The sequence below is a fragment of the Anopheles coustani genome, chromosome 3 (assembly GCF_943734705.1).
Source record: "Anopheles coustani chromosome 3, idAnoCousDA_361_x.2, whole genome shotgun sequence".
NCBI classification, from domain to species: domain Eukaryota; kingdom Metazoa; phylum Arthropoda; class Insecta; order Diptera; family Culicidae; genus Anopheles; species Anopheles coustani.
This window is the reverse complement of record NC_071288.1, coordinates 9,994,033-10,019,358: the sequence shown is the minus strand read 5'-3', so window position 1 is coordinate 10,019,358 and position 25,326 is coordinate 9,994,033. Positions and strand designations below refer to the sequence as shown.

Below are 25,326 nucleotides of genomic sequence, written 5' to 3'. Positions count from 1 at the left end.
CGTTACAATCCCTGAAATACATAGCCAGAAAAGGATGGCATTTAATTAGTGTATCCTACTTTATTTGTAAACAAATTGACAGTTGATGTATACAAACTGAAGGATGAGAAAAATGCAAAAGTTAAAAAGAATTTGAGACATGTTGAGGTGAAATCTCCAAACAGTATATTTTGAGGTCAGTTTTATACAAACAAAGACTGTTGTGAAGTGAGCATAACAAAACTGGAACAAACTCTCCTTTGACACAGTATCTGTTAACGTAGCGGGCAGCATACCGTGTATGAATAACAAACGTCTGCACGTGCCAGGTAAAACAAACCATCGAGATTGGCTTCCATGCCTCCATCGTTTACTTCTGCCGCCAACGGACTGTTTTCCTCTACTGACAGAATGCGAGAAAATACATGCGGTTGTGCATTTGTTTGTGTTTGCAAATGTGTTTTGTGCTACTCTTCCTGTGTGAGCATGAACTGCATGTGCAATTGGGATGCACTTGTGTTGGTTGTGTTTGTGTAGGCCCCATGCGACTGCTCTCTGACTCTTGCTGCGCCCCGTTAATCAGTGGACGATTTGTTAGTTGTTTTTCACTTAAAACGCTCGATTCAGGTGATGTTTGATTGTTCTCTGTGACTCGTAGTACCAGAAGATGTGTCTTTCAATTGGCAAGCACTTATCGTTCTTAGCGTGAAATATTGTGATCTCTGTAGGTTTATCAAAAACACCATTCCAAGCCATAGTGGCTGGTGAGTCTTGTTGGGAACCGAATACGGAAGAGCTGTTTTTATTACGGACAGTTGTGCAAATTTCATAACAAATCGTGTGCCTACAGGCACGATAGTGTGCGTTAAAGCGAATGGTGTGCAAACAATTGTATCAACGTCATCGGGAACTGAGTTACGGAGTTATACACTACATCCATTGAACTGCATTCAGCATATCCTTTCTTGTATCCTTTGTGGCTCCTGAATTTTTCTCGCAGTCCGTTGTGGAACACCTACGATGTTTCCAAAGTTTTTCCTTACAAATGAATAATGAATTGCTGTTCTTGGAATCGTAGGGAGACCATATATAATAATATTAAAATTGAGCTGTAATCTACATTTAGTCTTGTTAGGAAAAAAACTGCAAAGCTTTTCAAAATAGATTTTCATAAATTTTACAGATTACGGATTACAATTTTTTGAAACTATGCTAAAGAAAAACTAGCAGAAGAAATATAGGAGTGGTACAAAATGAGTTAACTTTCTTAAGCACAATAAAAAATGATGTTGCTTTTCGCATATAACATAGGACTGATTTTTACATTCTTTATTTAAAAAAGACAAGGTGGTGTGACTATTTCCGTCGGCAAAATTAAGACAGCTGAACTGAATAACACGAAAAACATTCCAGTGTTCGCTGTGTTGGCAAAGTTCTTGATTAAATAAATAGCAACTTGGTTAAATGTTGTCAACTCAACTGTAAGGCTGAGAATGTTTTAATACGTATGAATGGTATTTAACAACATTAAATTGTGTCATATGTTTTATCTATTCGTTATATTGAAGCTTTACTTTTATTACCGGGATCGTAAAAATTGATGATAAAAGTGTATTGTACACTTAAGAAAAGTGAAGTGAAAAAATATGTCACTAAAATAAAAACATTATCACAAGTGAAGGATGAAAACTTGTAATGTTAAAAGTGAACAGAGAGACAAAACTCTCAACAATCAAAACGTTCTAAAATTGAAATCAAGAAGTGAGATGTTTAAGTGAAATATCGCTGCAGTACATTGCACACCCAAAACCCGACGGCTAATTGGGATCATACGCGTGATTACAACCAGTACCATACCTGTAGTGACCGTTTTTCGAAGGAGAAATTAAAAGTTTACCAGTCATTTCAATGTCAGCAAGACTGTGGGCCTGTGGTGTGTCAGGTGTGAAAATAAGAAGGTGTAAAGTGTAGAAACAGAATGATTAGTTTTAAAAGTTGGCAAAACAAGTGAATTTTATATCAGTACTATATGACAAAGTAGGCTGAAACATAATTGATTGTTGAACTTCGCCCAACCGCGTTGGATTTGTTGTAGTGATCGTTCTTATAGTGAATGTGCAAAATCTAGTGATCTGTTACGTCCCTCGTATCTGAACGTGTTTCCTCCAGTCCAGAGTTCTGTTTGGTGATACCCTTGTCTCTGGCCTCCAGGTGGCATCCGCATGAGTGGCAGTGGTCGACGCCAGAACCGTTGACGCCTCGCAGTCGTTGACGCTGTTGAGTTCCCGCGATGGTCCTGGAGCACCAGGGAATGCTGCAGAACCTGCAAACGCTCGGCTCGCAGCCGGCGCTGCAGCTGTACGCGGCGGCGGCTGCCGCCCAGTTGGCCCCCCGCAACCGCTCCAGCGTGCCCCCGCAATGGGCCCCTTTCCTACAGTTCGGCGTACCGAACGTCTTCGGCGGACACTTTCTGACGAGACCGCGCTTTGGGCCGCCCGGCGCTCCGCCCAACCTGGCCGGCCTAGGAGGCGGCGCGGGGACGGTCGGGGGCGTCGGGGTGGGTGCCGGCGCCGGCAGCCTACCGGGGGGACTCGTGAATGGGGGCTCCCATCCTAACATATCACCTCACCGCACGATGCAGGGACCACCGAGTGAAGACTCGAACGATGATCGAGGTAAGTGAAGTCGGTGTTTAACGAATCAAACCAAACACTGATGTTTGAGGCAAACAATAATTCATTTAGTTCCTCATTGATGCACAATTTAATTAGGGCTATGTCGCAACGACAAACACGTGAACGATAATTGGCGGCGTACGATCAAGAAAATGTCTTTCCCCACCCGTCCCTTTGCATGCGCAACATCCACCGAGTGTAAATTAAATCAAATCGCGTACATATCTCCGCCAGTGGAAAATTGAGTACTAATTAGACGCCTTTTAAAACCGCCCGTTCGCTGACGCCCCGTCAAAGCCGGGTGTTGTCTTGAAGGGCTTGGAAAAATAACAACAAATATGATGCTTGAATGAAACGCCGCCGAACGACGGCCGCATCATCCCGACAGCAGCAAATATGAAGCGCTGGCGTAATGTAATTGTTTACTTTCCTCCGCTAACGAGCCCAACATTCCCCATGTCCGCGGCCACACCACACACACTAAGAAGGGCACGATTATTAACACCCATTAACGATGCGGCAAGTGCAGGCAGCTGCAACTTCGCAAGAGATGTGCAGTAGCAGCTCCACTGTCTTTGCTGCGACGGAGCAATTATTCAGTCAAAATGTCGAACGCCAGTCAACCCGCCAGCCCGACATCCTGCCCCGGTGTCCCAGCCTAGATTAGACAAACACACACACACACACGCACGCCAAACGGCCCCGTTTCCTGCACCCGTTATTATCATTTTAATATTGAGCCTCCTTTTTAATAATCTGCACACCCCGTTCGGGAAGGGGATTGGAGTGGAGTGTAATTCAATTATTGCGCACCGATCGGAAAACCTCTCCCCGGGTGCACGATTAAGTGATGGCAAGTGTCTAAGCACTAGCAGCCAGCAGCCGGGAGCCCTTGGGCACTGCCTACACACACGCCGTCAGCATTTGCCAACGTCCAGTCGTCGTGTCGTTGTCGTCGCGATAATGACAGTAATTGGAAGCTGCGAGACTTTGCGCAAGGGTTTCGTCGCTGGCTCAATCTCATCTCGCCCTAATTGAACGCCAATCGAATGTTGATAGGTTGAGCGAACAAAACAAATAAACTGACGAAAAACGCACCGAGACACTGACTCCCAAAGTCTCCCGGCTGTGACATATTGGGCAGCTCGATGCGAAACCAATGATTTTGATTTTTTTAGTCAACCTATTAAACTGATTGTGCTAATGAGAGTAATCGTAGTGATTACCAGTGCCAATGATAGTGTGCTTCGGGTTGTTTCTATTCATTTTTACTTAACAATCACATTTGTGGACGAAACTAAGATTAAGGATAAGGCAGACGATTAGATTCGTTTGAAATATGGCTTGATTGATATAGAATTCGTTTCGACCTTTCCTCTTTTTCATTTGTGTAATTTTTTCTACATTCTGTTTAATTTTTATTTACGCAGCAGACTCTACCACGATTGGGAAATGTTGCGCTGGCAATGCTCTAGCCAACACAGCTTTTCCGCTACCAGAAACAAAGTGGAAGCTGGAATGGAAGTTTATTGTTTTACAAGTTATTTTCTCTCCTTTTACTGGCACCATTTATTAAACAAGCTCGATTTATACTGCCCGGATCGGTTTATGATCTTATAAGTTTGGGGTTGTCATTGAAAAGCAATCGAAAATAATAAACCTAGTGGCTAACACGCATCCCGAAACGGGGGACAACATCGTCGGGCGAAAATTTACCACCCATCGAGGATGAAACTGGACGTCATTCGATCCGTCCCAACCGGTAGCCAATCGGAAGTCGGCATATCTTTGCTCGTTTGCCAGCTTCCCCGGGATCGGTTTACGGCGGACATTCCCTTTTCGGTGGTGCGAAGCTGTAATCCTCGAGTCCCGTTCGAAACGTTTTGTGGCGATTTTCGAGGGTTTTATACATGCGTTGGTGGCGCGTTCCAATCGGTGCCCTTTTTACTGGAAGGAAGGACGGAAGGAACGTAGGCTTTTTCGGTATAATTTTATATCGATTACGAGCAGCGCGCGACCGGACGAGGGTCGTATTTATTTTGCAATCAAGCCGCTTTTCGGATCGGCGCCTTCGGTCAAGTGGATGGAGAATGTTCTACGGAATGGGCCTTCGAGAGGGTTATGAATGGGCTGGATTTTATTGGTGGTCAAAACAAGCGTTAAGATATCCTAATAAGACTTCAAAACTGTAATCTATCGTTACATTTATAACCGGTCTCTTAAACAACGACTGTTTTAGAGTATACAGGAGTACAACAGGAGTAGGGTAGAATGGATATTTTTGGTGGTTTGAAATAAATGCCTTTCATATTTACGACACAGAAAAGTTGGTTTTACGTGTGAAGGCACTTTACTCTAGTCGAGGTCGATTTTCTTCACAATTCACAAACCATGAATCAAATGTATTTTTTATTAAAACCATCAAAACTGTCCCACATATTCCATCGTTGAAAATGATCCTCGACACGTTTACCAATGGTTCGTCAAGTTTCACTCAAACGGCACATAATTAAAAAGCATAGCGTTTGGTTGCATTAACCCCGTTGCACTGCCAGCTCCAATAAAATCATCGAATATCATCATAATGTCCTCACCGATCCGATCGATATCATTTGCATACTTAATATTTTTTTTTGGTTGCACGGTTATCCCCCGGCCTCATGTTATGGAAATTGACGTTCCGAATGGGGGAGGGATGGGAAAGGGAAAACAGGGAACAGGGTCGAAAACACCTCAAACAGTCACATTCCTTCGCAGGATGCTGCTGCCGCTGCTTGCTTGCTGCCGGTCGAATCTCGTCAACGGGTGTAATAATAATCGTAACTAATCGGATAATGGGACTCCTCCTCCAGGTGCTTCCACTTCCCCCGCTTCAGGCGGCCAAATACGAAGGGTCCGAAACAGTCACAACGATAATCGTGTCATATTTTCGGGCCAGCATCTCAATAAAGAAGCGCCCGAAGAGCTTCCATTCCGTTCCCTCGGTCGCGCGCGGTTTTCCGATTGTGGTTTATGCGCTGTGGCTCCCGCTGGCAACGGTGTTCGGAGCATGTTCGATGTTTTGGAACGGAACCTTCAAATTCCGGGGCTGGTGGACGGGTCTTTCTGGTTTCCGATGCCGCAAGCAAACAAAGCCGCGCACAGTTTCGGGTGCACAGCAGGCCAAACATTTGAGTATGATGTCTTAGCTAATTATTTTATTAAAATCATCTTCCTAGCACCAACATCAGTGCTCGTCCGTTTTGCACCGTCGAACCTGCTATCAATGGGTGTCGTTTTTGCCTTTCGCCGGACCGTGATAAGCGCGCCCGAAAAGAGAAGATTCCAGGAACCCAGCGAGCAACTCTTCTCGCGGAGTGCTGACCTTTGCCAGAGCTGATTGAAAATTATGCAGCACTGCCGATATGCGCCAATTTCGACCCGGAACGTCCCGGCACAGGGAAGGGAGCTAATCTTGGACCCTGTTGTGTCTTCCCTAATTTGCTGATTACCGGTGCGTGTATGCGTGACCGTGGCGGACACACGTGTGGCGTGCCGTTTTGCGAAAGCAACGGCTTTTTGCTGTTTGTGTTCTGGAGTTCGACGGGAATTATTTTGATAACCCAATCATTTCGCCATTTGAACATTAGAGTCGATCCGTTTGGGCAGAGAAACCCTAAATGAAGAAAAATAAAAAACAAACATAACGGATGCTCGATGCGTCTCATCGAGGCAATAAACCATTTGACTCGGATGGTGTATTAATTGCCTGCAATGTCTGGTAAATGCTGATAATCGTTGGTCGAATCGTTGTCCGGTTATCTTTGCAAAAATGAAAAATAACACCGTTGGGTCGTTTGGTGCCCGGCGAACCTCGTATACCTTTCAGTCGGGGTAAATATTTTCCAGCCTACAAATTAATATTCAAAACGCACCAAACTCGCGAGGCGACAGTCCCGGGGAACCGGTTCGGCCTGCCGGGTGATTAATGTAATGTCTGCGATCATCCTGACGATCGATTGATAATAATTATGATTGTATTTAATAAAAGCTCGTTGCCCCAGCGTTACCGGGCCAGATGGAGGAGGGTGAGGGGAGGAAAGTGAAGGTTGTTTTTTTCTGAAAATGCTGTTTTAATTTGCCCCGAACAAACAAGTGCCCGGTGGCGTCCGAACGCCCGGTGCAGACATCTCGCGTTGTCAAAGTTGAAGAGCGGGTTTTCCAAACTAAGTGGCGAATGATTCTAATTACATTTGTTTATTATTCCCCGTAAGTGTTCATTATCATTGCGCAAGGCGTTTTTCCTACCCGTCCTCCACTTTTGCCCGGTTCGCCGATGAACAGCTTTCCGGTGCGCAACACTAGCGCGCGATAAACCTGTGGCGCCACGCCGTTTGATTAGACATAAATCATTAACCCAACACGCCCGCTGGGATAGATTAGGCCTGTCAGTCTCCCGTCCTCACCATCCTAATCAAGGGCCTGGAGGCGCCACCGAAGGGTTTCCCTCACAGACGGAACCACGACGCCCGAAGACGCCATCGAAAGTGGGTGAATTCGGTGCTTCGTACTTGCGTTCCCGACCCTTTCATTGATTGTTTGCCAAGCCTTCACTCCACAAGCTCTGACTTTGTGATGCTGACGGCGCCGGAAGTTGATTGGATTGACCCTTTCGAATGGCCCCCTCCGATTGTTCGGTGCGATTGCGTTCCGTGAACTTACGCCCATGCGTGCCTCCACTATCTCGGGCTTGTTTGACTTTGTTTCGTTGTTTTTTTTGCGAAGAATGAAGAAGATGTGAAATCACAAAATTAAAAAAATCTTTTTTGTCGCTCGGCTCTTAAACACGGCAATTAGAAACGGACCACCCCGATTAAAACGGTGCGCTTGGGAAGGGCGACAAGACCAACATTAACAAGGAAAGAAATGCAATTAAGTCAAGCCCCAAGCATGCTGCGGGTACTGGAATCCATTTCCGCTTCGCGTAGGCCACCCTGGTTAATCTGGTTTGTTTGACTTGTTCTTTGTATTTTGTTTTTGCACCCCCTTACCGAATGAAAGCGACAGCACAAGCCCGCACAAGCATCCAACTCTCAGACGAATAAATCATCGTTGAATCACTGAGCTGCCAACGCAACCGCGGATTAGTCGGTTAGGAGCTTCACAAATTTCGGGTCAGAAAAGTGTGACCCAAAAATGTTGCTCCCACCACAGGAAGTTACACATTTTTCCAGGAAGGCTTGCTTTTTACGTTTGACTTGCACAATTTCCTCCTTCGAATGTAGCCGTGCATTATCAGCACTTACTTGGAATCGTTTTGCAATCACAATTAGGTTCTCTTAATCCTGTGCGTGCAACGGATGGCTGAGTTTAATCATCACTTTCTCCGCATGTCAAGCGTTTCTAGGAATTGCTAGCTAGTGAAATACGTGATAATATTTTACATTCAATTATATGGTGTAGAACGCACGGAGATGAATCAACGAGATGCATTCCAGATGGACATTTGATGAGATGTATAACTACAACTGTTCCTTGCTAAGTCTTGACTATCATTTACTTTATCCAACAACATATCAATTTTCAAAATCATCCACCCCGTAGTTTATGGTTATTGAATCATTTTCTCAAATCAATTCAATTTATATCCTGTATATCGTTTTATTTTGCCGCGAAAGTACTGCTTCAACACACGAATGCCTAGCGTCATCGTGTTCGTTCGTATTGCGTTGAAATATTGAAACCTAAAACAATTCCCATGCCCATAAACAATTCGTTCCCGCTTTGGTTTTGGGCGAAAGTGCGATGCTTTAAGGATTCCTTCGGAATATTCTTTTGTATATAACAAGGTCCTTATGGGGAGCAGTGAATTTAAATTTGCCTCAGGGTAGTAGTATATGCGATGAGGAATATTTTGCTAGGCCGTTGTATGGTGAGGAAAACTTACAAAGTTGGATGTACTTTAGATTTTCGTAAGACTCAATATGGAAAATAAATTCTTTAGAAAATGCTTAGACTGTTTTGTATCAAACTGTGTAACGCTGAGTTTGATTTAATTGCCCGGCGCAGATATTATTTTTGATCCTCTCCTGCGTAAAGTTTTACCGAAGCCAACGATGTTTGCTTGCATAATGTATTCCTTTTTTATTTATGTCGGTTAAAGCTTTTTAGCTTCCATTTTCACAGGAATACCGAAAATCAAAAACAAAACAGACACACCGAAAAAAAACCAAACACGCTGAAACTGCGCTGCATCACTGCTTAACATACATTTCCATAGGTTTTCAATAAAACATAAACGAGCACCGAAAGGCGTGATCACCAGCATCGTTACTATCATCATCGTCGCATAATAATCATAATCAGCTTGATGCCGGCGATCCGTGTTGGATCGGATTCCGTTGCGTGCCAGTAGGAGGATGGGTTCTTTTACTTTTTTCTTTCGTTTTTCCCTCAGCTTTAGTTTGTTTTTAAATTCAGCTTTGGGGAGGAGAAACACATTTTATCGTTTGAGTTTTATTTACTTCTCCGCTACAACGTCTTATACATTGGATTGAAAATGGATTTTCGGTTAGTTGAATAACGCCGGCAGGGTTCGACAAGAAATCATAAGCAGGGGGGTTTAAGGGCTGCTTGATGGGAAGAAAATGTAAAATGTGTAATATCTTATACATTTCCCCAGCACATGCGAATGAACTAGAAACATGCACCAAACCATCGGTTTGTTGCAGTTCTGCGAAGGACCTGCACGTCGGGAGCAGCAGAACGAAATGGTTCCATTATGGCTTTTTGATGAGAATTTATGCGCGGAACGTGCTTAAAATTGACCGTTAAAGTAGATCCGGGCGGAATTTCACGGTGCCGTTATAGTTTCGCGCTCCGAGGAACGCCGACGACCGATGAATTGTGCCCTGTGTAAAGGCTATTTTAGCAAACCCGACTCGCTGACGAATTCACTTTATTGCAACAAATTTATGGAAATTAAAAGCGCGCGGGAAATAAACTACTTTTAACTACACTGCTGCACACTATTTAAATTTAAACCGATTGGAGTGTTGTACCACTTTTGCCGTAAGCGCTCCACTTCAATCGCCGAATGGTGTTACGCGCTACAGGCCGGTCGGGAAGGAATTAATTGCCCACTTCAAGTCCCCCTTTCGGTTCAACCCTTTCTAGAGGTTTGGTTCCAACATCTCGTCCTTGTCGTGTTTTTTCGGTACGCGGTGAGTTCCTTCCAACATCCAGTCCTGCTCCTGCGGCATGTCGTAAACCTTCGCCATTCGGTGCTAATGAGTTGTAACGAATGTAATTTAATTCATGCCGGTCGACAACAACAGGCCGCAACCTTGTTTGCGAGCAGTCCTTGTTGACTTGTTTGTGCGAGAAGAGACAGCGAAAACGAGAAAGAGAGTGCGCATCCCTGGTTTCCTGCAAGGGATGTTTTCCGGCGTGATCGCCGTTTTTTTTTTTTAGTGTGTTGATGCTGAACCTAAGCAACGAGAAGAAGGAAGGAGGCATTTTTTCCAATTATAGCCATCCCGACGAAGGCGAGAGGGTCGATGATGACGCTGTTGTGGATCACGGGACGCAGCCGGGATCAGATAAGGATTTTCCATCACCGAACCGATGTGATTGCGGGGCACGATTGTTGGTGTGCCGGGGTGGAAATAGAAATGGAAAACGAAACTGTCAAAGTGCGAGCTGCTGTGCGCCCGGTGACAAACCGAACGCGCAACGCGAATGGGGAAGCAACGGGTTATCGGTGGCAGGAAATCTGAAATTAAACACTTTCAAAATAGACAACCACAGACAGCAGACTCCCTTTGTTTGTTTGCTTTATGCCCCTCGAACGGCCCTCTCGGGAAAGGCCCTAGATCCTCTCCGGGGTGTGTTCGCATTTTGCCCAAAAACCCCTTTTTTCACGCCAATCCGAAAATCGTACCAGCTGCTTATCAATCCGTGAAATTATTTCAAAACTCAACCCAAAACGGTAGGCTTTTCCGTGGAATAGGAAAACAAGTGCGAGTTCCATGGGGTTGCGGGAAAAATATGTCTAAATACAAGTTCTCGCTTTGAACTTTGACTTTAGGAAAAGCGAAATTGGATAATTACTTTCTGCCATGTTAAGCACCGCTCCTTTGGATACCTTGCTTTGATATGTTTCAGTCAAACGCTGTTTCTATAGAGGATCCCAAATAGAACCTTTCAGCAAAACATAGTTGAATTTATTATTTAATTTTATTTTTGCTTACGTGTCGGTTTTTGTGCCGCTTTTCAGTGTCATTTGATCACACCCTGATTTGCATAAGATAATGAAAACAAATTTCGCGGAGTCTGCAGACATTCGTAGTCTATTTCGCAATCGAATAAATCCTGCCGTTTATTCATCCCTCAAAAGGGTACCGATTTCCTACTGCCGAACGTTTCTCCGTTGCGCATCTTAATCAACCGTTTTTTCCAAACTTCACCTTTTGCTCGGCGCGTCAACGCAATCCTTTGACTGGCCGAATTTTCCGACACCAGCAGAACTCTACTGGTTTCATGCGTGCACGCATTTCCTTCAGTATGCCCTTGCAAGAAAAACAAAAAATAAAAAAAGGGTCCTCGAAGTTTACGTTTATTGGCCTATTTTGCCCGTGACTCCTTTTTGGGGCCAATTTTCCGTTCGGTAAATCCCCCGCTTCCCACAACGGTAGCGTGGTAGTGGCTTTCCCAGGGGAAAATAAAATCGACACACACGTATAAACACATACACACGCACACACCTAGTCACTTAAGGCACCGACCGCAAGCCAATAAGAAAGAAGCCGTTCCCCTTTGCCAAAGGCCGATGATTGTGCTGATTCAAATCCGATTCGATACACATTTGTCTAATAAGCCGTGTCTGAAGGGTTGCGAGTGGTGGGGGCTGAAGGAACCGGAAAATCCTAAGACCAATGCCAACACGCACACGCGCACAGACACACACACATATGCATGTTGGAAGAACGGGTCTTTTATGGCCACATTCGGAAAAACGGATCCATTGCGTTTCCGGAATCGGTTTAGCTGTAAGTAAGCATTCGTAAAAAGATCGCTTTGTCGCAAAAACCGCACTTTGGGGGTTTTGGTTGGTTGGCCGAAGGGGTTGTGGGTGTGGGTTGGTTGAGTTTTCTCGAGCTGCAAAAGAAACCACAGTCAGACGAGCGATCTAAAGGCTTGCAGAGGCCGAAGGCAACGGAGGTAACAACGTTGGCTTCCGGAATACGAATTGGTTTATTTGGCGTGCCCTTTTTTACGGGTGTTGGCACGAAGTGGCTAAAGTCCGAACGACTTTTGCCTTTCGAATTTTCCAACGAGGGCGTAGCGAGGGCGAACAAATGGGAGGGCGGTTTGCGGAAGGGTGTTTGAAGTGGGTTTGATTTGAGGGTTAACGTGTGCAAAACCCCGCTGGGAGTGAAGGTGTATGTTGAGTCTTTGTGCCAGGATCAGGATTAGCTTTGTACCTCCTTTGCTTCCTTCCCTCCCTCCCTCCCCCCTACACTTGCTCGTGAAGGTGCGAAGGATTGTTTGGAGTTCATTCGTCGTAGCGCATGGATTGAATTTATTGACCGCATCGGGTCGGAAAGCATCGGAACGTTTGGAAGTGTTTGGCAATAGTGCGAAAGGTTTTACACCTTCAGCAGTTTGTTTGATTTCCGTTTTTTTTGTGAGGCAAATTTGCATCCACCCTTTTGGGGCGATGAAATGTAGGGAAACAGGAGTCAAAACCGTCGTGCAAATATTGCCGTAAATAAGTTACATCTTGTGTAGAAAAAAGGCATCCCCAACAACACAGGAGAAGGGAGGGATTTTCTGCAACGTTTCCGAGGGAGAGGACGAACAAACGATTTTCCGACGAAGACTGAAGGGTGGACAGATGGTTGAATTGGTTTCTTGATTTTTTGATCGCACGAACACTTCGTTCCGGACCGTATGGTCGTTGGCAAGATTCTATTATGGTCGTAGGAGAAGAACGAAACAAAAAAAAAGGGAAACCAACCAATAATCTATGTCAACCACAACAGTTTACCTGCTGGTTGATTTTTTTTATTTCTTTCACCTTCCCGGTGGAAAACTCCTGGTTTTTATGTTTGGCTCTGGTTTATGCTCACCCTCGAACAGCAGGAGGCTTTAACCAATCGATTACTGCTGGTAATAGTCATCAATTTGTACCGATTTGTGGCTCGGTGATTATACGCCGAGCATTGTTAAATTTTTCCCAAATAATGGAGACAAATGGCAATTGGTTGCAAGATGGAAGGGACATTTTAGTTGCTAAGAGATGCAAATAAAAACAGTTAATATTGAAAATATTTACAAGGTCTGGTGAAACAGGAATCTTAACTAAGTAACCCATGTTTTTCGATCGTTTTACAATCGGTTGCAAACGTCCTCGACTCCATGTAAGCAACCTGATGTCACCTGAAACTAAACCAGATTCCCCGTTCACCCCGATCAAGGAAGAGAAAAGTCAACCCATTTTCCCGACCCCCGCGCTACAAAGATCTCATAAATAATCACAACCAGATCGTCGTTTTCATGCCCATTCAATTACAATTGGATTCGGGATGAGCTCAAGTTCGGCACTTGCGTGCCGGCAACAGGACATGAATGAAAAATCAGCCGGCAAAGTGGCCAGCAATTGCGCAAACGAAAAAAAAATAAAAAGAGGAAAAACCAACCGAAGGGAAAAAGGGGTTACCATGCTTGCCACTTGTCTGTATGCCCAGTTTTATTTTGTTTTCCCTGCTGAGCAGCTGTTTCCCCTTTTTGCTATTCATCACCTTGCGGAAAGTGTTTTGAGAAGTTCTGTCGCGCGGGAATGTGTTGTTTCCCTCAACCCCTTTTTTGTTTCCAGTAATCTCCCGTTCTTCGGGGAACGATACCGCCTGGGACCTTTCGTTCGGTTCGAAGGAGCAAAACTGTCGACCCGGTGATGAAACGGATGATATCCTATGGTGAGTTATCACCCGTCGATTGTAATGATGTGGCCGTCCCGCGGGAAAATGGACCCAAAAAGGGTCATTATTTTCCGGCCGATGATCATCGATTTTCCACAGTTCAAGCGTTCAAATAGCAAGGGCCGGATCTAAGAGGAGCGTTTCTCTCGAATGTAAACAAAATTCGAATCAAATCAAAAAGAGGCATGTGAATGATGGAATTTTTCTTCGAAATATCCAAGAGATTAAATGCGGCCCGAGTGTGAGTGTAAGGAAAGTATTTTCTACTTCATCTAGACCCAAATCATAGCAGCAAAGTTGGTGCAACTTTTCTCATCTTTCATAGTTTCTTTGATCGTCCTAGCTTCGGCTGGACATATACTAAAATTGGAACGATAGTTTCTTTGATGATACTTGAAAGTGGAAAATTATTCCTTAGAGCTTATGTCTTCTGCGATTGTGCTTGCTGAGAATGTTCGTTGGTAAGTCCTTATTTGCATTGGGCTTTTGAAATATGGAATGGAAACTTTTGCTAAGCCCAACAGAGATTTCAAGTTTGTTTGTTGTTTTGTGTATGATTTTAATGCACTTATTTTTGGATGAAAGAGTAACACATTTCATATCCATCTTTTTGTACAATAACAATTGGAGCAACAAAAAATTAAAAAACAAACACTCGACAAAAGAAAGTAAATCTAAAGATGACAAAGAAAAGTCCTCTGCTGCAAATAAATCCAAGAAGCACATTGCCTGCGCAGAACTGTCATTTAACTGGAGCTTCGGGGTTTTCCTTCACTTGCACATCTCGCCTACCGCTTGGCGTGCTTTTCCGCTTCGACATATCTCCAGCATTCGTTCAGCTTCACATTGCACTGCGTCTCAATGGCGTCCACGAGGGATACAGAAAAATATAGCCAAACCAGTGGGCCTTCCTCACAGGACAAGGAAGGAAATAAATTTTCTCCGAGAATTTCCCATCGCCACAACGGACGCTCGGAAAAGGCAACGAGCGGACCAAGGAGGCGACACGAAAGGCGACCTTTCGGAAGATGAAAGAAGTAGATTGTATATGAAAATTTAGATTAATTGGATGCCAAATTGGATTTGGGTGGGCTGAGCCAATGGCGGGTAGGAGCCTCCCTCGGTAGAGCGGATCCGGATTGTCTGTGTGTATATGTGCGTGGGTTCGTGATCTGCTGAAGGGAGCCTTTTGGAGGGGTACTTTATCCGAGCGAGTTGGCACTTGAGCGGCGAGGAAGGAAGGAAACGTTTCACGCAATGCCCGATCAAATTGTGTGCGGTTTTAAGTTTTCCTATTATTGTGCAAGGCGGCACAACAACATTAAGACAACAAAAAGAGCACGTGCTCCAAAAATACCGCATGATGAGGGAAAACTCTCGACTAGACGCTGGCCTCTCGTAGGAAGGCTGGTCAGTTTAGATTGAATTAAAAACTTTTCGAAAACTTGTTTGACGAACAATCATTTAAATGTCAAAGTGCATCATCTGTTATGGGATCTTTTTAAATTGAGTTTTTGGCACTACGTTCACAATGGAAAAGTCGGTTTCCTTTAACATTAACATAACTTGGATGAGAATACAAAACTCGTAGTGGAGACTGTACAAATAAATATAAAACATACCAATCATAATTTCAAAACAATGCAGACTTGTTCTTCAACACATTTGGAATTTCTTCCTTCCTGTAGCGAAGAGACTGATACACCGACGGCATATTTATAAACATTCAGTCATCGTCAGAAATGAACTTCAACCGACCAACGCGACCGACGGTTTTGCCGATGTAATTACTAAGGATCACCGGGTTAGACACCCGGGCTCGATTTGTTTGCCTCGCCAAAAAATGGCGCCTCAGGTACTGGGAAATATTCAATTTTCGTTTCGGTAATTATAGAGTAGTGTCGGGTAGGGAGTACCTTTTCCCCGGCATTTTGTGTTTTTCCGACCCCAATTAATAATGCATGGAAAAAAACGCGGCGCTCATGTCGATGTGCGTACGGTCGTCGGCTGCCGAGGCGCACGGAAACTAAAACGGTGCCACTCCGCACGCAACCCCGTTTCACGCCTGAGGGGTGGTGGAGTGAGGGGGGAGGGAACCGGGAGCAAAAACAGAATTAAGAGGAAAATTGAAAGCAGATTAACATAATAACGTATTCATAATGGTTCTCCTGGGGTGGGGAGGGTGTCGGTTAAAATCAATTCAATGGAATTGAAAACTGCTTTGGACGCAAACACGCTTTTCTTGAGTGTTATTCGGCATGAACATTTTAATTTGTCTACTGTTGAAAAATATAGGCAAAACTATAATTGGAACAAATATAAACTATCAAACAGATTTCCTAACCGCGATGGGAAAAACGTACCAGACTCAAATTTGAAGCAGAAATACAAATAACCACATTCGATAGAATCTTATCTCCCAATCGTGCTCCACCGAAGACCGGAAGTGACACATTAATTTTCCCACTTTTCCCTCGGGCTTTGCCGGCTACCGGTGGTTTTTCGCGCCACTACTCGGACTCGGTGCTCAGCGTTTATTTTCACCGACGGCTGCAGGAAAACTGTTGTCGGTCCTTTATTGCTCCGTTTCAAGCTTGATCCTGCTGTTGGAAGTCATTATAAGGGATTTGTTTGCGTGTGTGTTTTTCTAGGAGGTCAATTTGTCTTAGTCTAAAGCGTGGATAACTTTCTGTAAGGACCTCGAATCCCTTCTCTGGATTTGTGGTTTTCCACTGTTTTCGACATTTATTGAAGTTGTTCGTTCAACTACCCAATTAGTTTCCTTTTTAGTTTACTTCAACTTACTTTATACATTGTTTGTGTATTTAAATGGAAATAAAATTAGCATAAATAAAAAGTAAAAAGCTTGTTTTTGCCATAGGCTGGCAAAGATTTCCGCAAAATGTTCCTTTTCTGCTGTTCGCATACAAGAAAAAAAAACCGTGCGTCACCTGATAGAGCAATTTGGAAGGCCTAATGAGACTGGAAGGAATGCTTAGCTGCATATAACAGCAACAAACGGCCCCTGACCGTAAAGCAAATGCCGCTCGCTCGAACTAAGGAAGGAAGTGTTGTGCCCCTCGCGTCAAGTTAGGTTTGTCTTACGCTCGTCAAAGGTCGGTGAAACTCCCCAAGCACAGGCCCGTCCCTTGCCGCCATTATCCAAACCATATTTAACCAGCTTTCGGAGCAACTCACACTCGTTATGTGCTGCCTTCCAATAATCCGTCACCGACGAAGGCGCAAACCAAGCCCGGCGCAGTTCGCCTGCCCTCCGGCCCCGGGCTCCGGTTCCAGGGCGGTAAATTATCTTGAAATTATTTCTGCTGTTTTCAATTTTCGGTTTTACTATCCTTTTAACGTTCACTCTTATTATCTCCTCACAATTTATTGCCCCAGGGGGGGGGGGGGGGGGGGGGGGGGGGAGGGGCAGTGTCGAGTGTCGGGTGTTGGTATGTTTCATCCCCTGCATCCCCTTTTGGGGCCAAACGAACGGCTCGGCTTGGTGGTTGGTTAAAGGTTTTCCTGTTTGGGCATCAATTATAAGCTTTCGTGCCGCGAAACGGCCATTCGTCCGCTCGAGAGGCTTGGTTTGGCCGGGAAGAAGGGGAGTATTTTTAATGTTGCCTTTTGTGTTGTGCGTTGCAAAGCGCCCCGCTTACCTTTCGGTGCAAATGTACGCGCACAATCCGCGTGCAACGCAACCAAAGGCGATCAATTTGTCGGTAGGTGCGACAAAACGGCAGCGTAAAGGACGAAAGGTATGAAACCAAGGGGGGAAGGGGTGCCGGTTGGGGTTGACATCACAGTGATTATCCCATTCTAGTCAAGCGCTTTCAGTTTAACATCGTTAAGCTGACCTTTCCTAAATTGAGGGGTGATTGAAAAGAGTGAAATAAGAATTAATCTATGCATATGGATTTAAATTTAACTAGTTCAAATATTTTGAAAATACTCTAAAGTGCAGGCTATTTGCAGGACCTACTGTCAATGTCTGGGTTTCCTTTCGTCGTGCTGCTTCGCCGTGTGTTTATCCTGGAGCTCATCAACGCTGGGGAGCTTCATTAATTCGGCAAAACCGAGCCAAAGTCGCCCCGAAACGACTTCATTCCCGGCGGCGTGCTCGCTCATTTTTGAGGGTGCAAAAAAAAAACCAGGGGACACCCGGCACTTGTTTCGCAAAACAGGACGGAAGGACGACGACGACCAGGGAAAGGCGACGAAATAATCCTCCCCCCGGTTTTCCCGCGGCGAGGAGTTGGAAAGTTTACGAAACGCACAAAGCAAACGCAAAAAAGGAAACTCCCCCGGACGAAACGGGGAGGACGGGACGCGAGGATCGGGTTGGGGGTGGGGACCGAAAAAGGGCATAAAATTTAGTCGTTGTGTTTGTTGGCATTTTTACAAGCTTCCTTTCGCTCAGCTCCGGCAACGCCACGCTCCGTGCCGCCATTAATCGCCCGAACCCGCATCAGCATCAGCAACCACGACAACAAACGGCAACCCCAAAAGCCTATACGCCCACCGTCCCTACCCCTCCCCAGCTTCCTTTCCGGTCCAGGTCCGTCACGCCATTACGATTATTATTATGCCATCATGCGGCTCTCGGCGCGCTTTTGCGGCGCACCAAATAGTGCCGCTTCTGCGTCTGTTGCGTTCGGTTTCGGCCAGCGAGCGAAGAGGAGGAGGAGGAGGAGGGAGGGGGAGCCTTTTTGGGGGCCGAGTGGGGTTTCGGTTCCTTCGAGCCGGCGAGCCTCAAGGGTGCCAAACCGGGAACGTTGGACGGATGGACGTCGTTTATAATCAATGTGAATGCGAACGAGCCGACTTGGCAAAGCGCGTGATGGGCCGGGGAGGCGGGGTAGGGCGGTGTGGGGTTTTATGCTCGTGGGTTGCTGCTTGATGGAGTCGCGAGTTGCGGTCCGAGAGACGGGGAGCAGCTGGGGCGAAGAAACGGGTTCCTGGCGCGTCGGACGGTGGAACATTTCACGAAACCTGCATAAAATTGGAAGTGAGAAAATGTCTTTATTTACACGTTTTGTAATTGAATAGTCGGCAAATGAATTATTTCGAACGTTGTAGTGGCCGGGCTCGGGGTTCGGGTTTGCGTTTTGCTTCACCCCTCCCCACCCTTGTTTTTTTCTTGTTCGCGCTCCCTTTGCGTGCCTTCGTGTTATTTTCCCTCGTTCAACTGCCAGTTCCTTTTTGATTCTTTCGCGCTGGCCATTTCGATTGTTCGTGCGGCCGTGTTTGAATGGAAAGGAGTTTTGTTTTACCGCACTCGTTCAGCGTTCGCTCGGCGGTCCTTCTTTTATGTTTTGATTTGTTAGATTTTGTATTTGATTCGGGACCGTATGGTAGTCGGGGTTCTTTTTCTTTGGTTATTTTGCAACCATTTTTACCCAGTTTGACTTTAAACATTTTTTTGCCTTGAAGAAAAACTTTTCGAAACAGTCGAAATTTTCTAATTAATTTGAAAATGGTGCAAGGTGGTATAAAAGTCACTGTTTGAGGAAAGTCTAAAATAGGATCACAAATCTAAAAAGAAAATGGATACATTGAACGACCGAACACACATACCATGGAGCGAGGAGTAAATGAAGATGATGATGATGATGATGCACACGCTAATAAAGTGATTCATAAGCGGAGATTGATTGTTTGTGGTTGTAACGAGCGCTAGTTGAAAATTGATCCTCCCCACAGCCACTCCCCGTTGGAGAGGGGGTGGGGAGAGTGAGGAGGCCAAGAAAATTTAAAGAAAATAACAAGAGCCAACGAAGGAGAAAGAGAGAAAAGCGCGAGTGCAAGAGTGCATACGATGGCGAAGGCGAAGGTTTAAGACAAAACGGACGAAACTGTCGGTTAATTCTTCGGCCTTTTGCCGCGTTTGATCTGCTGGCGGCGGCACATTTCCCGCCACTCGTCGCCATTACCGTCGCCACAGACGGGACGCCAGCGCCCCGTAATGATGGGTTTCCCGCGCCTTCTTCCAGAGCGGAAGGGGGGTTGAAGTCATCCCTGTTCGTAGGATGGCGTTCTTTCCGCCTTGTCTATTGATGACGCACACCATTGTTGGTGGAGCGCAATCATAGAGGAGCGAAACCCATTGCATTCCGCTTTCGCGGTGTAATTTCATGCCCTACGGTCGTCTCTTTCCCACCACCACTTTCGCCGCCCCTCCGGGAGTGGAGAATGGGAAGCGAAAGTAGTGACGATCAGGTTTCGCTTCTTAATGTCTCAATCATTTCAGTTTTTAAGTAGACGAGACCCGTTCTGTGGGGAGGAAAAGGGAACCCATATGCGGGCGGAGCGATCGAACAGGATCGACGAAGAATTTCACAAGCGGAGCCTCGCGAAGGTGCGATAATGGTGATGCTTAAAATTAGATTAAGGAAATATGCCCGCGTCCGGTTCGGAATCCCAGCCACTCGATCGGCTTGTCGATCGTTTCGTTCAATAATTCCCATCTCTCGCTTTCTCGCGCTCTTTTTCGTTTCGAGTCCCGCGTAGTCGGCGTGTTTTTGTCCGGGCGACAAGGAAAGGGAAACAAAACAGAAACACTAAGACGCAGCGAGTTCCACCGAAGGCGTCGGTAAAAGTGTTCCGTTCTTGTGATTTGTGCGGTGGAAACAATTTAATACAACGATAACTACCATTGTTGCCCGTTATTGAAGTCGGTCTTTCTTTTCTGCCTCTCCCCATCCATATTTTCCGCCACCCCGCGCCTCCCCCCCGTGAGGCCACCATTGCAGGTTAATTATTCGTGAGTTTCTCATAAATACACATCTTTTCCCCACGCTCGTTTAGTTCATTTTTTACGACACACCGCCGGAACGTACGGTCGACGTACGCGGTTCGTCGCCAGGAGGCTGCAGCTCTGCAAGTCGAAGCTGTCGAAGCTGTCGTAGCGACTGTAAAACCCCGCCAATGGTCGTGCGATCGGGCGGAAGCCACGGCGCGCGGCAACAACAACAACGATCAATAAGATTAAAATACCGAAACATAATTTTGTTGAATCGCATCATCGCAAGCAACAGGAGGTCCCAAGCCCGGGGAGGCTTCTCGCTCGGGTCCGGACGGTCGGGAGTGCTGGGTGTGATTATCATCTTTCTTCTCCTTAAAAGAGCATGAAGATGTTTATTAACTGCGTTAGGATCGCGCCCGGTCCGAACGATCGCTTCCCGTCCATCCCGGATGGGGAAGGGGTTCGTCGCTTGCGGAAAGTCTTTCGTTTCGTTCGGGCTCGAAAAGTTCATCTCGTTTCATGCCGGTGCCGTCGCTTCCACGCAAAGCACGCTTCATTTGTCTGGCGCATTGTTGACGTGTCTCGTTTTGCGTTCTCCGGGGCTGCAGCCTTCAATACCGCGGCCACAATAGCAAACCATCAAAACATAGACCCCCTTCCCCTCCCCCTTTGGGCAGGGAATGCGTAAGATGTATCAGAAGGATGGGGATAGGTTCAACGAAATACATCAACACTAAAACTATCATTTGGTTGCGCTGTTATAAATGTCTGCCCCGTCTGACAGTTAATCATAAGAGGAAAAAGAAAGCAATGAAAATGAAAAAAAAAACAAAACGTATACCGACTCCGGGTGAAAGAGATGAAATTAAAAGGTAAAAACACCGACCGGGTGATGCCTTTCCCGCCTCGTACCTCGCGAGATGTCTTCTTTAGTGGAAAACAGATCGTCGGTTTTGTTAACATGATCCCCACGGATTAGGGTCTCATCAGCATCAGCCGCAGCAGCGTCGTGATCTTTACCTCGATTGCCGACACACACACACACACACACACACACACACACACACACACGCTCAAGACCCCCTCCGGCGGAGCTGTAGTAGCCGTCAGGTCCCGCTTCCCCTTCATTCCGTTTATTTTTTGCTCTATTCTCTCGTCTTCAGATTTCCCCATTTCACTTCGTCGGTGCTTTTGGGGGTTTTTTTTCGGACTTTTTTCCCATTCCTGGACGGGGAACCGGGATGCCCGGTTGGGGGGCTTCCATCCCTTCCCCGTTTCCATTCCTAACACTCCGAAAACCTTGTCACGATAGCACCAAGATTCCGCGCGTGTGTGTATGTGTGTTTGCGTCTGCGTGTTTACGCTCTTCCCGTCCATAATTCCGAGTTGAAATGATAATTATTATTAAGTTGTTCATTAGGTTTAAATCAATTATTTTATTTCTCCTTTTCCCGTGCCGCGTTCGTGCGCCGCTTCTGTCGGTCGGGCGATGAAGGGTGGGGATGGGTATGGAGGGGAGCTGGTCGGGGTCAGTTTGAGAGACAGAGCGGAGCAGAGAGGGAAAATGTGGTGCTGGAAAACGAACCGATTCGTAACGATCGGTCAGCTATCGTGGGGATTTTTATTTCTTATTTTGAGCGTGAGCTGTTTCCCCCCCCCCTCTCCTCCCCCGTTTCCCCTCGTCTACCGCTGGAGTGGGGATAATCATTTCCCTCCGCCAACGGTGGGGAAGCCGCCGTTACCGAACGGAATTGGTCGAATATTTTGAGGTTTCCGTTTTTTTTTAATCCTTCGCTTATTTAGTACCGCTAACTTTACGATTTGATTAATTTTCACCGACACCTTGCAGGCCCATCAGCAGCAACAGCATCATCATGAGCATGATCATGATCATCGTTCCGAGATCGAGTCGTGGATCCACAGTTATGATTTTATTGTTGATTCCCCGTTCGAATAACACACATTCGGTCGTGGTTATATAAAGCTCGGGGAAATGGAACCGGATCTGTATGTTTTTCCTTCCAGTGATTTAACAAAACAATCTTTCTGAGCAGTAATAACTGAACTCGGCATTTGGGGGCATTTATTAATAGATATTTGAGTGTTGGCTCATTTAAACTAATTGAGTGAATGGAAGAAATATTTATTCTGGAAAATAAGCCACATTGGTTAACGATCGATATTACTATATTTGAATTAACGCAGTCCGTTAAATGTGTTTGGATCAATACATTCCAATCAACTACAGTAAAAGCTAATAATAATTTGATAACTAAGGTCGAAGGTGAAACAAATTTAGCCATGAATGTTTTGTTACCAATTCTTCGGAGGGAAATCTTTCAACAAATGATTGATTGGTTGTTTGTTTGCCGATGAAGCTCGCACTCAAACAAACACACACTCGAACAATCCCAAACCAATTTAACGTCCAATCAAAACCAATTGCTGGCCACAATGTTGCGAACCTGGTTTTGTAATCAGTCTTCAGGCCAGACACTCCGGTGTAAAAAAATCTCCGGCCAAGTGGAAAATGCCTTTCGCCGCCCGGTTTTCCCAATCCCAAAAGGCTCGACACCGAGGCGCGGTACCGATTTGTAAAGGGCGTATTTGTTTCTGTAAAAAAAGTTCTTCTTTCACGCTTCGCGGTGCCATGTCCTCCCCATCGGGATAATAATTACCCCTTCTGCAGGTCGACAGTGAAGAATGATTATCATGGTTGGCTTTCTTTGCTGCATCTTTTACTCGCCACCAACCATAATGCTGGCCCACGGCGCCATCTCCAGAGACGACAATGTTGTCCGGACAATATGGTCACCCCGTCGCAGAGCGAGGTTGAGGGGCTTGAGGACAGAAAACTACTGCAACCGGGATTCTTACCCAGTCGTTACAAGCCGTGACCGCAGGATCGCTAACGGTCCCTAGAGAGAGAGAGAGAGAGAGCGGGAGAAGGAATGAATTTGGAGCTTGAACTTTTGCAAACGTTCGCCGGAAAACTCATACGTGCAACTTGCCGAACAGTTTCAGCACAACATTGTCCTTCGGGGGCAATGGAAAGAAAGGGCGAAGGAAGTAGGTCGCGCGGTGCAATGTTTTCTAACTGGCGTGACATTTGCAATGGTTGCCATCCGGACCGGTGGGATTTGGCATAAGTTCTGTGGTGGACATTTGGGAGCACATTGTGGAAGGTTAAATGAACACTGTGCTACAAACTTTGGCGTAAAGAGTTCGGTAAGTCAATGAGTTTGACAGCTTTGGTTCCAAAGTCTCCCCGAGGACGGGAATATATTTATTTGTGCGGAAAATGTAGCTTTCATTTACGGATGAAGGTATAGATGGCAACCAAAACTGGCTAATATAAACCTGCTAATATTTTTTTTTTAATTAGTCCACTTTTAGGAAAATAGAAACAAATAAATCAGATGTTTCAATTTATGTGTTTAATCAGCCGGAAAATTGGGTAGCTTCGTGCGGATTCCATTCTGCAACCGTTCGTGTTTGGCTCGTCCGACATTAGCATAACCCCTTCACCACCCTCTTTTGATGGACATCTCAAGCCCTTTCCTCACCCTCCCCCCCATTTACAAAGGCTTGTTGGTTGTTATTTAACATTTACATTTTAATTAACCATTTGCCCGATTCGCAACGCCCGGAACCGGGCAGTATATCTTTCCTTCCCTCCTCGCTTTACTCTTCGAGTATTCCCAACGGGCCTGACTGACCCACAAAGCACCACCCGAAGAATCCTTTGCCCCACGGCGGGCTTTATCGCCCCCCTCCTCCTACCCGCCAAACTCCGCAAACGCCACCCGACCGGGCGGTTAATAAATGGCTGCAATTATTAGCAAAGCTGTCCCGATAACGGCCCAAACCAGCCGGGGTTTTTCCTTTACGGTGCACGATTCTAACACGACCCCGTGCCCGGTGGCACTGTCCGGGGGGAAAAAGGGGTACGCACGCACGGCACGGGGAGGGCAGTAATTATTTTGTTCGCATATTTCCTTTTTTCAATCACCACGTGACCGGCAGCACGCGATCACGCGCGAATCGGTAGCGAAACAGACACGAACTGCATGACCGGTGGCCAATGAAGGGAAAATGATAAAATACAAAATGTGCACACGCACACAACGGCACCTCTACGTAGCCCGAGGGTAAACTTAAAAGGCACGAAAAGAAATCAATAATTTACAGCCATTCGCTGCTATAAGATTTTTAAATTGTTTTCTTCAGCATACATGTGTGAACAGCAAAAGCAGATTAGTTAAACAGTCACGAATAAATTAGGGTTCTTATCAGAAAATTGTTAGAGTTTTCTTGGTGAAAAAAGGTTCTTCTCAGTGTAGAGGAAAAATTAACTCAACCAAATCCAAACAGAAACGGGTGGAAACTCCAAACAGTGGCTGGCATTCAAATGTGTTCCAATTTATTTCACTGAAGTCAAATTCACTGTTGGTTCCTCCTCCCTCGAACGCTCCCGGCTCGAGCATGTCCATCCTTCCGCGCGCCCGTCGGGATGAGTTTTCCCGCCCGGGTTTTTCTTGTTCGGCCAAACCCTCATACCCGCGCTTTCCTTTGTTCGAGCACATCCCCGGACCTGATTTATGGGCCCCAGCAGAGTTCGAGCACCGACGACGATGGCCCGACGATGTCCTCCGTGTCCCGCGCCGTTTACGCGTTATAATTCACACATCTGTTTTCATTGGAGACCAACGTTCTCGGTTCTGGGGAATCGTTTACTATTTTGTGGTTACCGTCCCGAGTCCTCGGCAGGACTTTGGCTTTCCTTGGTGTGCTCCGTGTGCTCGCCGAAGAAGTGCATACCAACGAGAGTGTGTTTTGTTTTCTGCTTTACGAGCTTCAGCAACTATATTACAACAGCACAATATACTGGCGATAAAATATGGTTCCGCAGTAAGACAACAAAAGAAGGCCTTCAAAAGTTTATCGTCAGAATAAAGATATA

The 25,326-nt window shown here is 45.8% G+C and overlaps 1 protein-coding gene across 1 annotated transcript in view; it reads left to right on the top strand.

Annotated features, from left to right (window-relative positions):
* The first annotated feature begins 2,269 nt into the window (after positions 1–2,269).
* Positions 2,270–25,326, top strand: part of LOC131272886 (homeobox protein unc-4-like) — a 70,589-nt gene continuing 47,532 nt past the window's right edge. The window contains exon 1 of the mRNA XM_058274759.1: positions 2,270–2,654. Coding sequence (XP_058130742.1) covers positions 2,270–2,654 — 385 coding nt within the window. The remainder of the gene's footprint in view (positions 2,655–25,326) is intronic.